This window comes from Bos javanicus, chromosome 6 (assembly GCF_032452875.1).
Source record: "Bos javanicus breed banteng chromosome 6, ARS-OSU_banteng_1.0, whole genome shotgun sequence".
In the NCBI taxonomy this organism is placed as follows: Eukaryota; Metazoa; Chordata; class Mammalia; order Artiodactyla; family Bovidae; genus Bos; species Bos javanicus.
Genome location: NC_083873.1, coordinates 102,388,166 through 102,402,944, shown reverse-complemented (window position 1 = coordinate 102,402,944; position 14,779 = coordinate 102,388,166). Strand labels below are relative to the sequence as shown.

Sequence of the window (14,779 nt, the reverse complement as noted above, 5' to 3'; positions counted from 1 at the left end):
GTGTGGGGTATGAGGTGCCTCTGGGACACCAAGTGGAAACGTGACTTAGAAATGTAGTTTGGAAAGCATTTTGATACGATGGAAATTTTAGTCAAAGGATTGAACTTTCCCACTGTGAGTATGAAATATGTGAGAAGTAGGCTGAGAATGAGGCATAGAAAACATAAAGAGAAATGGTTGGAGACAAAAGGAGACTTTTTGACATTATAGAAATCAAGAGAGTTAAGGAGTTTCCAAAAAACAGGGTGATCAGTATATCAAATGTTGTATTCAGTCAGAAATTACGAGCTTGTTGAATTTTGTCACGACTTTATTAGCAAGAGCACTTTTTCAGGGTGGGTGAGGGTCTCAACTGTATTGTAGAGGGATGTTAGCAAGCAGAGAAAACTGACGTTAGTCCTTTTGTTGTTCATTCACTCAGTCATGTTTGACTCTGTGACCCCATGGACTTCAGCACACCAGGCTTCCCTGACCTTCACTGTCTCCCAGAGTTTACTCAAACTCATGTCCATTGAGTCAGTGATCCTGTTCTTTGAGAATTTCAAATCAAGAGAAAAATTAAAATTAGAGTTTTAGTAGTATGGTGATATTAAATGCTAATCAAATTTTGACTTCCTAAGTTTCTTTCTATACCTTAACATTTTTTTTTAATTAGGGGGAATTCCCTGGTGATCCAGGGCTGTCACTGCCAAGGGCCTGGGTTCAGTCCCTGGTTGGGGAACTAACATCCCACAAGTTGTGTGGCGAGGTGAAATAAAAGAAAATAAAATTAACTGTAAGAAAAAAAAATTAGGGAGCTGTGATTTTAACCTCTACCTGTGGTTTTACCTTTAGGAGTGCTGTTTTGTGTAGGTGGTCGAGGTGGATCAGGTGACCCCTTCCGCAGTATTGAATGCTATTCTATCAACAAAAACAGTTGGTTCTTTGGACCAGAAATGAACAGTCGAAGGCGACATGTGGGTGTAATCTCAGTGGAAGGTGGGTCTGCTCCTCTGTGAAATCACATCACATCATCACAGTGCTCCTATTAAATATTTGAACTTTGAGAATTTCTTTCTGAAGAAAATTTCTACACTGTAAAATATGTTTCAATATATCAGTAAATTATTTGGGTGGTGAATATTTACTTTACCCAAAGATGCTCTGTGTACAGTCTCTTGCATAAAGATGCTTAACAGGAGTGAGTATTAAGGAAAAGGGAGTTAAACTATTCTGAGTTTTCACAAAATAACCAAACTAAACAAAAATATTTATTGAACCCCAATAGTAAGTATATATCAGCTTTTTTTCTGTACCCATCTATACCCACCCTATTATTATTGAAATACTTTTTTTTTAATTAATAAAAGTGGGTTAATTGCAGAATCATGGATAAATTATTTGGAGACTTTAAAAAAATCAGTTTTTTCTTATAAAAGTTATAAATACTTTGGGGGGAATATGAAAACATTGTAATAAAAAATAAAATTCATCTGTAACACCTAGTTGTGGCTAACATTTTGGTATGTAATAGTTCCAATTTTTGTTTCATTTAGAAAAGGTTTGATGTATTAAGGGTTTATATTTTATTTATATAAAAACATTTCATTTTATTGAATGTTTTTTGCAAGGATGATTAGTGATTTTGTCTAATAATAAAAAGTTGAGAAACCTGGGGGTGGGATACTGTTTGAGCATTTAAATAATTTCTTGTAAAACAGCATTTTTCAAACATTAGTAGAATCTTACATTTACTTTCATTTGACTACTGAAGTGACATTTATCATAATGTTGAATAGAAGAATATTTGTTAAAAGTTAATTTATGCCATTTTAATTATGTGTTCAATATATAAATTTATTTGGAATCACATGAAAATACTTCTCTACCTGACAGGTAAAGTGTATGCAGTGGGTGGACATGATGGCAATGAACATTTAGGTAGCATGGAGATGTTTGATCCTCTCACTAATAAATGGATGATGAAGGCATCGATGAACACAAAGAGGTAGATCAGTATGGGCATTTATTGTTATTTGCTGGTGGAAAATAAAGCCTCCTGTAATTGAAAGAGCTAATTTTTTACTCTTTACATTTTTAGAAACTTTAAATACCTTCTTAAATACATTTTGTTAAAGCATCCAATATGACTCTAATTTTAGAAATTTTCCTGAGAATCAAGAATAGAATCATGTCTTTGAGTGTGATAGTGGTTGTCATCGTTTTGACTTATACCTGAGCATTTGTTGTTTTAAGTTTTTATTTTAAAATAATTTTAGATTTTCAGGAAAGATTAAAAAATAGTTGAGTTCCTATGTAGTAGAGGTTCTCAACTGAAATGATTTTGTACACAGGGAATCCACTGCCATTTAATTTTCTCTTCTTGATTAATTTAACATAGTGTCCTTAACTGAGTTTTCTTATATGGTAAAAATATGAAAAATTAGGGAAGGACAAATTGAAAGAGTAACAATGAAACATAGACATTATTGTATGTAAAATAGATAGCCAGTAGGAATTTGCTGTTTGATGCACGGAGCTCAGAACTTGTGCTCTGAGATAACCTAGAGGGGTGGGAGGGAGGTTCAAGAGGGAAGGGACAATGTATACCTGTGACTGATTCATGTTGATGTATGGCAGAAGCTAAGACAATATTATAAAGCAAGTATCCTCCAGTTAAAAATAAATTTTAAAAATATGAAAAATTAGATGGAAACGTGAAAAGATTTTGGCCACCTTTTCCCACTCATGAGGAGAAGGAATCTTACTAGGAAAAACCCTATTCTTAATATATACTACTTATCTATAAATGACATTTTAATACTTAAGTAGGGCTTGATTTATGCTACATGGCAACTACAAATCAATAGTTTAAATTCCAACATGTGAATTAAAAATGGGGGAGAAAATCCTAAAGTACATTTTTAATTTTTATATCCTTGCCTGTTTATCATGCTAAGCTTATTTTTAGCTGAGAATTGAGTGAAACTTGTCTAACAAAATAGCAGTTGAATTTCTTTAGTCTTATAAAATATGCCCTGAATGTTGCCATAGCTTTCCAGCTGTATACAGAATAATAGAACTGCAAATATTTCCTCATGTTATTTGCTTTTATAATTTGTATCTCCCCAAATGATTGTTTCAGTGTGCATTCCAAGATCATACATGTTAAATACTTGGTTTTCTGTATTTTTCTCCCCTTTTTTATCTTTTCAGTAGAATTGATACTGGTGTTTGTTCAAGTTATGGTTTTATTGAAACCCATCATCCTAACAGAGCATCTCTAAGGGTTGATTTACTTTTCAGTAAATACTTAAGTGCCCTTTGCAAGATATGTCAAGTGCTGAAGATACAGCAGTAAATAAGATAGCCAAGGTCTCTACCTCCATAGAGCTTGCATTCTAAAAGGCGAGATACAAATAGACATAATTACACGGGTAATAATGTTAGCACCACATAAGTAAAGGATGCTTGAGAGTAAAGATCATAATGTCAGTTCCATAGGTGAGAAGTCCAGCAATTTTAACCGACTTTTCCACCTAGAGTCTCAGAAGTCAAAATCAAGGTGTAGGCTGTAGACTCTAATGGGGGCTCTGGGGAAGAAACTACTTCCAGGTCATTTAGATTGTGGATAGAATTCAGCTCTTGGCGATTGAAGGACAGAGTTTGTGTTTACTGGCTGAAGGCCAGGGGTCACTCAGCTCCTAGAAGCCACTCTTACTTAGGTCTTTTCCAGGTGTTCCCCTCCATCTTCAAACAAGCAAACAACTTGCAGGATCCACCCCATTCTTTGAGTTTCTGACCTGTCTTCTGCTACCAGCTGAAGAAACTTCTCTGCTTTTACAGGGCTTATGTGTTTAGATCAGGCCCATTCACGTAATCTCCATTTTGCCACATAATGTGGCATAATCAGGAGTAAAACTAGAGAGTGAATATTGTGGAGAGAGGCATCTTAAAATCTGCCTAGCACAGGGAGGTTGACAGTAAGTATCACTTTAGAATAAAGTTAAGTTTGAAGATCCAGACAGATTTGAAGTAGAAGTTGGATGTATGTCTGGAAATATATATTAGTGTTGTCATAAATCCATGGAAAGAATCAGATTGTCTCTAGAGAGAGAGTGGGGTGATAAGAGGCCTTAGAGAACTTCACAATTCAGTGAAGCTGGAATAGAGAAGAAGATACTGATGCAGGAAGCTGTAGGGAGCAATCAGTAATGTCTTATGCCCTTGTGGGTTAAGGGGTGAAGGGTCAGGGGAATTACACTCACTTACGACACCATATGTTCTAGAGTGTACACACGTGTTCACCCACACCTGGAAGTTTTTATAACAGTGTTTTGTAAGTCACTGTTTTATACTCAAGGGAAAAGAGGTTAAGGAGATGAAATGAAGGATAACGTTATCCTTAAGAATTCTTTCCAGGGTACTATTTTGATAAACTGAGTTAGACTCTCAGTAGAGCAGCAGCTGTCTCCAGTAATAATGACAGCAAATACATAGCACTGACTATGGGTCAGTCACTGTTCTTAGTGCATTACTATATTGACTCCTTATATCAGCTGCGTCTACTCCTTTCTCAAATGGAGATGAAGAAACAAGGTAGTTACAGGTTTAAACAATATACCTTATCCAAAGTACACACCAAGTCAGTGACAGATAAGTTTTAGAAAAGTTCAACTTTTGATTGATGTAATTTTTTTAAAACATTGATATAATTTTTTTTCCAATCACCATTCTGATGAATTAGCTTTTCACATAGGCTAAGTCTTGGAGAAGGCAATGGCACCCCACTCCAGTACTCTTGCCTGGAAAATCCCATGGACGGAGGAGCCTGGTGGGCTGCAGTCCATGGGGTCGCTGAGGGTTGGACACGACTGAGCAACTTCACTTTCACTTTTCACTTTCCTGCATTGGAGAAGGAAATGGCACCCCACTCCAGTGTTCTTGCCTGGAGAATCCCAGGGACGGCGGAGCCTGGTGGGCTGCCGTCTATGGGGTTGCACAGAGTCGGACACGACTGAAGCAACTTAGTAGTAGTAGTAGTAGTAGTAGGCTAAGTCTCTTCTGTTCCCAAATAAATAGATGCCCTTCAGAAGTAAAGCAATGTGATATAAAGCTTGTAATATAAAATTGATAATGCAGGAGACCCCAGTTCAATTCCTGGGTTGGGAACATCCCCTGGAGAAGGGATAGGCTTCCCACTCCAGTGTCTGGCCTGGAGAATTCCATGGACTATTCAGTCCATGGGGTTGCAAAGAGTTGGACACGACTGAATGACTGTCACTCACTCACTCTATGTGATATAATGAAATATTGGAACAAAATATGCTCTGCAGTTACATGAATTTAGTAATGAGATTAACTTTTGACCTCTCTAGCAAACCGTTTTTGTCAGTTTATCAACCTCTCACTTCTGCAGCTGACTGTTGTACTAATTGAATCTTTCTGACTCCATTTATAGTGTTTTGTTGGATTTTCCTTTATTCTTTAAGTTTAACCTGTATTTGTTGTCTAGTTGCTAAGTTGTGTCCAACTCTTTTGCAAACCTATGGACTGTAGCCCACTAGGCTACATGGGATTTTCTTCTCTTTCCATGGGATTTTCCAGGCAAGAATGCTGGAGTGGGTTGCCATTTCCTTTTCCAGGGGATCTTCCTGACCCACAGATCAAACCTGTGTCTCCTGCACTGCAGGGTTCTTTTACCACTGAGCCACCAAGGAAGCCCTTAATCGGTGTAGGCTATACAGTATAAAACTCCAGAGGGCACTGTCCACATAGACTTGCACAGTTTGACAACTCTAGAGCCATCTGTTCAGAAGCTTTGATAAATCTAAAAATAATGGGAGAAAAAGCCACATTGACGTTTAACATGATAAATGAGTGCATTAGCACACTTTTTTTGCTGCCTTTTTTCTGGAAACAGAATGCAAAAATGTGTTCTATTGTTTTTTGCAGGCGAGGAATTGCCTTGGCTTCCTTGGGAGGCCCAATTTATGCCATTGGAGGGTTAGATGACAACACTTGCTTCAATGATGTGGAGAGATACGACATAGAATCTGATCAGTGGAGTACAGTAGCACCAATGAATACTCCCCGTGGAGGTGTTGGCTCCGTGGCTCTCGTGGTGGGTTACATCACAGTTCGGTCACTGGACTGCATTGCATTACATCCTTAACCTAGTAAGGAAGGGTCTGGTACATTCATATCTCCAGTATGCAGATTACACACCAGATTATTTCATGAAATACTGCTCTCTTGCACATTTTGGTCTACCTTTAGGATAGCATATCAATCATTTCAAAATCTGATGTCATATGTTTTTATATTTTTTGTCTTTGTTTAGAACCATGTTTATGCAGTAGGTGGCAATGATGGAGTAGCTTCTCTGTCTAGTGTGGAGAGGTATGATCCACATCTCGATAAGTGGATAGAAGTTAAAGAGATGGGTCAGCGAAGAGCAGGCAATGGAGTTAGCGAGCTCCATGGTTGCTTATATGTTGTTGGTGAGTGGATGGTTTTCTCTAATTTTTTACAGGACATATAATAGTGTCACAAAACAACACAGTAAGATAACTTACATTGCATTTAGGCTCAAGTGGAATCAGTCCTGAGATCTGCTTTTCTATTCTTCAGGTTCATGGACTTGCTTCTCTATTTACATCTTCATCTTTCATGTTTAAAACTCTGCCTCCGTGTTTTTACTTAGGAGTGGCAACTATGTCTAAAGTAGGAGATTACATTGAAATAAGACATACGTTTTTTTAATATAAGGACAGGTTGTGCTTTGCGACAGTAAATCTGTAAAGATCTAAGACATGTTTTTCTCATCTTCAAGGGAATTGCATTGACTGTTTTAAGCAAATGAATAGGTATTTCATATTCATGATGGTGGTTAGCATCTCTGTATTGCTTTTTGACTTTTTACTATATAGCAGAGTTGGAGGGAACCATAGCGTGAGCAGTACTTGTTCTGACTTTAACATGCATATGAATAATAATGAGATATTGTTAAATTGCAAGGGAGGAGGCCCAGATTCTGTAACAGCTCATAAGTGATAGTCAGTGTTATTTCTGGTGGTCTACTCAACACATTTCCAGTGGCAGGGCTTTTAAAGGGCTATGACATGGGAATAATAATGTCTGTTTTTAAGAATTAAGAATCTGAGATTATGTTAAGCATCTCAGCTGTGTCTAGTACCTTACCAGTAAATGGGTAGCTATATTGTGATTAGTAATCCCTTCCTTTATAGGAGGAGTTGTGTTTAGAGAGGTGGTCACAAGCGTATATCATACTCTCTCATGTTAATATGAACTGGTGTTAACAAAACTCAGAGTGCTTGATGAGAGAGTAGGATATTGTTAGTACTTAAACATCTGCAAGTCATAGAAGTCGTACTGGATATCTCAGTGCTTACATGTATTAAAGAGGGAAAATAACATAATTTACCCTTTTAGTCTCGCCTGATCATCACAGCAGCTCTTTTAGATGGTCAGAACCTGAGAGAGAGAATATTTACTCATAGTCACATGCCTAAGTAAGCTGACAAAGCTGGAATTTGAAGAAGGGTCTGTGAGAACCCAGAGCTGTTACAGTATGCCAGTGCTCCTCTCAGCTCCCTATCTAGCATAGGTCTTGGCATGTGTTATACCTCAGTAGGAGCATCAGTGTTTCTGTTACTTGTTAAATTTTTTGAGCCCTTGTAGGTAGAACAGACACAGTAAAAATAAGACTGACTCAGGTTGAACCTTTCAAAAAAAAAACACAACAAAACAAAACCCTCTTGTTCATCCAAGTCCTACTTAAAACATGTATAACTGATTTGAATAAGAAAACTTTGAAGGTAAACTGTATGTCCAGGAAGCTAATTGCATTCTGCCTTTTCTATTCCTCTGCTTTGAGCTTTTTGTTCAAGATTTATATGCATTACCTAGGAAGAGTATAGGAGCCAAAGAAAAAGAATGCCATCAAAAATAGAACTACCCTGTATTAAAAACCTAATCTCCTCCATTAACATTAGCAATAATTAAAGCTAAAGCCTTTGTTGTAGTGGAAGAACGTTTTATATCATAGTTGTGGTGGGGATGGCACTACTACATTTGTTTAGTGAATTTTTTATCTCAGTTGATATAATGAAATTAAACCCATTAGAGAAGCTGACTTTGTTGATTTATTTTTTAACCTGACCTACCTTGTTTCTAAAAGGACTGGTCATAATATCAGCACTTCCTGTCCCAGGAAAATAGGCTTAGTCACCCAGGAGACCTGTTATTTACATAGACTAAGATGGAGCCTAAAAAGAGACACATTTATTTTTTAAAGGAAAGAGCACTGTTGAAATAGTAGTCTCTGTGTTTAACACTCAGGAACATGATAAGTAACATTGTTAAGATAAATAGAGAGGACTGTCAGTGTTGAGAAATATAGCATGAAGATACAGTTTTGGCAAAAATTGGTAAGAATTCATAGTCCACCATCTCTGCAATTATGATTGCAATTATAGTACTAAGGGAAACAGTTGGAAAATTTTGACTTATCTAAATGAGTCAAGTGATTTAGTATGATTTTTTCTAGTCTCAAGCCTTACTTTTTAAAAATCTGATATATACACAGAAGGAATATATGCACAGAAGGAATCTCAGTATTTTTTGCTTGCCTCTAGGATGTTAAGGAAAAATTATATTAAATGTCTGTGGGTTTTTTCTTCCTATATCATCTACTTAAATATAGGGACTCCAGTTTTTCTCACTTTAAGATTTTTAATCCTAACACTGAGGAAAGTAATACTTAAATTATCTTGAATTGTAGAAAATGTGTAATAGGAGTTGGTAGTAGTGATAGATGTTTGGGTTTTCTAAAATGTTTTTAAAAGATTGGCTTTCAAAAGCTTTTGAATTGAGATTTAATGGTTACTTTCTATGAAACATAATACTGTTTTAAAATTTTTCCTTTACACAGGTGGTTTTGATGATAATTCTCCTCTGAGTTCTGTTGAGCGGTATGACCCTCGAAGCAACAAATGGGATTACGTAGCAGCCCTTACCACTCCCAGGGGTGGAGTGGGGATCGCAACAGTGATGGGCAAAATCTTTGCAGTTGGTGGTCATAATGGCAATGCATATCTAAATACAGTGGAAGCATTTGATCCAGTGCTGAATAGGTAACTTTTATGTTTGCTTTATGTTTTGATGGGATCTTCCAGTAACAGATTATTTTAGAGTGCTGATGTTGCATTTTGTTTGTTCAGTCACTGAGTTGTGTCTGACTCTCTGCAACCCCATGAACTACAGCACACCAGTCTCCCCTGACCTTCACTATCTACCAGAGTTTGCTCAAACTCATGTCCATTGAGTTTGTGATACTATCTAATCATCTCGTCCTCTGCTGCCCCTTTCTCCTCTGGCCTTCAATCTTTCCCAGCATCAGGGTCTTTTCGAATGAGTTGGCTCTTTGCATCAAGTGGCCAAAGTTTTGAAGCTTCAGCGTCAGTCCTTCCAATGAATATCAGGACTGATTTCGTTTAGGATTGACTGGCTGGATCTTGCAGTCCAAGGGACTCTCAGAGTCTTCTTCAACACCGCAGAACAAAAGCATCAGTTCTTCAGTGCTCAGTCTTGTTATGGTCCAACCCTCACATCCATACATGACTACTGGGAAAAACCATAGCTTTGACTAGATGGCAAAGTGATGTCTCTGCTTTTTAATATGCTCCCTAGGTTTGTCATAGTTTTCCTTCCAAGGAGCAAGTATCTTTTAATTTCATGGTTGCAGTCACTGTCTGCAGTGATTTTGGAGCCCAAGAAAAAAAAATCTGTCACCGCTTCCACTTTTTCTTCTTCTGTTTGCCATGAAGTAATGACATGATCTTAGTTTTTTGAATGTTGAGTTTCAAGCAAGCTTTTTCACTATGAGCTTTCACAAAACCTCATCAGGAGTCTCTCTAGTTCCTCCTCAGTTTCTGCCATTACAGTGGTATCATCTCCATATCTGAGGTTGTTGATCCATCTCCCCACAGTCTTGGCTCCAGCTTGTACTTCATCCAGCCGAGCATTTCACATGATGTACTCTGCATAGAAGTTGAATAAGTGGGGTCAGTATACAGCCTTGTTGTACTCCTTTTCTAATTTGGAACCAGTCAGTTGTTTCATGTCCATTTCTAATTGCTGCTTCTTGACCTGCATACAGCTTTCTCGGGAGACAGGTAAAGTGGTCTGGTATTCCCATTTTTTGGAGAATTTTCCAGTTTGTTGTGATCCACACAGTCAATGAAGCATAAGTAGATATTTTTCTGGACTCCCCTGCTTTCTCCATGATCCAACGAATGTTGACAATTTGATCTCTGGTTCCTCTGCCTTTTCTAAACCCAGCTTGTACATCTGGAAGTTCTCAGTTTACTTACTGCTGAAGCTTAGCTTGAAGGATTTTGAGCATTAGTTTGCTAGCATTGAAATGAGCACAGTTGTGCAGTAGTTTGAAAATTTTTGGCATTGCCCTTCTTTGGGATTGGAATGAAAACTGACCTTTTCCAGTCCTGTGGCCACTGCTGAGTTTTCCAAATTTACTGGCATATTGAGTACAGCACTTTCACAGCATCATCTTTTAGGTTTTGAAATAGCTCAACAGGAATTCCATTACCTCCACTAGCTTTGTTTGTAGTAATGCTTCCTAAGGCCCACTTGACTTCACACTCCAGGACATCTGACTCTAGCTGAGTGATCACAGCATCATGGTTATCCAAGTCATTAAGACCTTTTTGGTACAGTTTTTCTGTGCATTTTCTTTTTTGTACAGTTTCTCTTCTGCTTCTGTTAGGTCCATACCGTTTCTGTCCTTTATTGTGCCCATCTTTGCATGAAATATTCCCTTGGAATCTCTAATTTTCTTTAACAGATCTCTAGTCTTTTCCATTCTTTTGTTCTCTATTTCTTTGCATTGTTCATGGAGGAAAGCTTTCTTATCTCTCCTTGCTATTCTTTGGAACTCTGCAGTCAGATGGGTATATCTTTCCTTTTCTCCTTTGCCTTTTGCTTCTCTTCTTTCCTCAGCTATTTGTAAGGCCTCCTCAGACAGTCATTTTGCCTTTTTGCATTTCTTTTTCTTGGAATGGTTTTGGTCACTGCCTCCTATCCAGTGTTACAAACCTCTGTCCACAGTTCTTCAAGCACTCTGTCTACTAGATCTAGTCCCTTGAATACTTTCACTGTATAATCATAAGGGATTTGATTTAGGTCATACCTGAATGGCCTAGTGATTTTCCCTACTTTCCTCAGTTTAAGTCTGATTTTTGCAATAAGGAGTTCATGACCTTAGCCACAGTCAGCTCCTGGTCTTGTTTTTGCTGACTATATAGAGTTTCTTCATCTTCGGCTGCAAAGAATTTAATCAGTCTGATTTCGGTATTGACCATCTGGTAATGTCCATGTGTAGAGTCGTCTCTTGTGTTGTTGGAAGATAGTGTTTGCCATGACCAGTGTGTTCTCTTGGCAAAACTGTCAGCCTTTGCCCTGCTTCATTTTGTACTCCAAGGCCAAACTTGCCTGTTACTCCAGGTATATCTTGACTTCCTGCTTTTGCATGCCAGTCCCATATAATGAAAAGGACATCTTTTTTGGGGTGTTCTAGAAAGTCTTGTAGGTCTTCATAGAACCATTCAACTTCATCTTCTTTGGCATTAGTGGTTGGGGCATAGACATGGATTTCTGTGATATTGAATGTTTTGCCTTCTAAACGAACTGAGATCATTCCATCATTTTGAGATTGGACCCAAGTACTGCATTTTGGACTGTTTTGTTGACTATGAGGGCTACTCCTTTTCTTCTGAGGGATTCTTGTCCACAGTAGTAAATACAATGGTCATCTGAATTAAATTTGCCCATTCCAGTCCATTTTAGTTCACTGATTGCTAAAATGTCAGTATTCACTCTTGCCATCTCCTGTTTGACCACTTCCAGTTTACCTTGATTCATGGACCTAACATTTTAGGTTCCTATGCAGTCTTGTTCTTTACCACATCAGACTTCACTTCCATCGCCAGTTGCATCCATAGCTGGGTGTCATTTCTGCTTTGGCTCAGCCTCTTCATTCTTTCTGGAGCTATTTCCCTGCTCTTCTCCAGTAGCATTTTGGATGCCTGCTGACTTGGTGGGTTTCTCTTTCAGTGTCATATCTTTCTTCCTTTTCATACTGTTCTGTTGGTCTCAATTGGTTCATTCAAATTCTGATGGCCGGCCACTATGCCCCTCATCTTCAAGGCTCTCATCATCTTTGCAAAACTTCTTGAACCACCCTCACTGTATGTTCATTAGCAGTTCCTGGGCCAAGTGCATTGTTGAAGTTGCAAGTTGTCTGTGCTGCTTTACAACCCATTTTGAACTCAAATTAAAAAATTGCTTGAATTGGCATTTTGTCTAACATCATTTCTATAATCTAAAATAAATATAAAATAAATAGCAAGTAATAAGTCATTAGCAAAAAAAAAAAAAGCAAGAAATGCACATTAAAATGATGTATAACATAAAGCATTTATTTAAGAATGTATTCCAGTGTCAAACAGCAGAGTTCCACAGTGAGAAGCCACAGTTACTTTTGCACCAACCTAATACTTCCCTCCACTCTTCCCCAACAGCATATTGGACACCTCTGACCTGGGGGGCTCAACTTCTGGTATCATATCTTTTTGTATTTTCATCTGTTCATGGGGTTCTTGCAGCAGGAATACTGGAGTGGATTGCCAATTCCTGCTCCAGTGGACCATGTTTTGTCAGAACTCTTCACTATGACCCATCCATCTTGAGTGCCCTGCGTGGCATGGCTCATAGCTTCATTGAATCACACAAGCCCCTTCACCATGACAAGGCTGTGATCCATAAAAAAGGAAAATGCTGCTAGATGTAGTTAATAGAAATGTTTGGGGATAGCTTACTGTCTTTCAAAACCAGTCTGTTTATAGGGAGGTTTTGTTTTGTCTTATGAGTGAAGCGAATCATGATTTAAGATAACATTCTTTGTTCTCCGTCTTTTCAGGTGGGAGCTTGTTGGATCTGTGTCTCACTGCAGAGCTGGAGCAGGTGTAGCTGTGTGTGCCTGTTTAACTAGCCAAATCCGAGATGTAGGTCATGGATCCAGCAATGTGGTTGACTGTATGTGACTTGAGTTCCAGTCACCAACAGTTTAGTCATATCCGATAGGCAGAAAGACAAGCAGGATTTTGTAGTGGCCACCTTTGAGCAGTGTTAACTGTTTACTAGAGTGTCATGTAAATGTAAACTGTTCTATGTGACTGAGTGCAACTTTTGGAATGGTAGCTGAAGAATTACTAGTAATAAAGTTGGTATCTCCCACTTTAACAAATAATGAAGTAGGGAAAGAAGACAGTCTAAGCTGAAACCTCCTCCTCCAAAAAGAAAAAAAAGAAGTGTTTAGTGGAGTGGAGTGCCAGAATTTTGAAATTAACTCTTTTTTTTAAAGTGTGGGTGAATGAACATGCAGAAGGAAGTCGCTTGCTGAGCTTTACCTTTTGCCTAAAGGCGTTAACCTTAGGCATTGGACTTTTCCTCTGGGGAGATTAGAACCTGTTCATCAACACAGAGATATCAGGACTCCTAACAGACCTGCTGCATTTGAAGATCATTTCTCCTTGGTGCTGATGAATTTATGCCTTGCTTTTTTCTAGGTGTTGATTTGTCAATTCCTTGGATATTTACAGAAGTAGGAAAAATGTTTCATCTTTCTGAGTGTCAGCCTATAGGATCATAGGCTTCATTTCAGTTTGAATTGTTAGGACACCAAAAGATCTAAATGAATGATTCCATCTGAATGAACCTACACTTATTTTTTCACGTGAAAGGGGTTTTGTTTCATAGTAATAAAAAATGGAACCAGATGAGATTGTTAGAGGAGAAGGCTTTAGAGTCAGCATTATTCTAGTGCCCATTTGAGAGACCTTGAATGGGAGTGGTGTCCATTACATGACTCCCTAATGAGGCAACTCCAAAAATATGTTTAACACTACTTGATTTAATTATTTCATTCTGAATCTGAGGTTTATTATCCTTCTATTTTGCTGTTTGCCACCATCATAGTTTTTCTAACTGTACAGAATCTGGATTTATTTATTATGGGAAATTTGAATTCACTTCTACAAAAACCCTTTACAGACTTTAGTTGAACTGTTGATTAGTTCATATCCATCTTTACCAATAAAAGATATTGTAAAAGCAAAGGAAGATGAAACTAGTTTTTTTTCTCCTGTTATATTTCTCTCCAGTGTACTTAATGAATTTTAATTGAAAATATTTCTTTCCATTGCTTTGAAGGCAGGCTGTTTATACACCTGTTGATCTAACAGCTCTTCGTGGTTTTACCAGCATTATAAAGTGGCTTATTCATTATATGTATATATTTTTATAAATATTTATGAAGAATATTAAATTATTCTATTTTGTATTTGCAGTGCAGTTTGGTATTCTCTTCTAGACGTTCTTGAATTCTCCTTTAGTTATTATGCCTTAGGATTCGGTGTAGTTCACTGCTGTCAGTCATCTTGTTCACGAAGCTGGGGCAGTGCAGAACCTGACGTTAACTGCCTAGTAGCTGGGATGGGCCTTGTTAAATGACAGCCTAGGCTTTTTCAGTACAGAGAGGCAAAAAGCCACGTTATAAAAGCTAGTGCTTTGTGTATATTCAATCAAAAAAATAAGGTAAAGAAAATTTAAGAGAACTCAGCTAGCAGAAAAAGGTCTTTCATGAAGCCAACTCAAATGTTCCCAAATTATGGCAATTTTTGCTGTCAGCCTGTGGGCA

General features: G+C 37.8%; 1 protein-coding gene across 11 annotated transcripts in view; it reads left to right on the top strand.

Annotated features, from left to right (window-relative positions):
* Positions 1-14,779, top strand: part of KLHL8 (kelch like family member 8) — a 69,323-nt gene that overhangs the window by 39,582 nt on the left and 14,962 nt on the right. For 7 of the 11 annotated variants that reach the window (XM_061420747.1, XM_061420753.1, XM_061420752.1 and 4 more), the window contains exons 5-10: positions 835-978; positions 1,876-1,987; positions 5,935-6,103; positions 6,323-6,482; positions 8,936-9,137; positions 13,001-14,702. In XM_061420747.1, the coding sequence (XP_061276731.1) occupies positions 835-978; positions 1,876-1,987; positions 5,935-6,103; positions 6,323-6,482; positions 8,936-9,137; positions 13,001-13,124 (911 nt within the window). In that variant the 3' untranslated portion in view covers positions 13,125-14,702. Of the gene's footprint in view, positions 1-834; positions 979-1,875; positions 1,988-5,934; positions 6,104-6,322; positions 6,483-8,935; positions 9,652-9,992; positions 14,703-14,779 lie in introns of those variants that run through there. The other 4 variants (XR_009737107.1, XM_061420756.1, XM_061420755.1 and 1 more) reach the window with 3 other exon arrangements.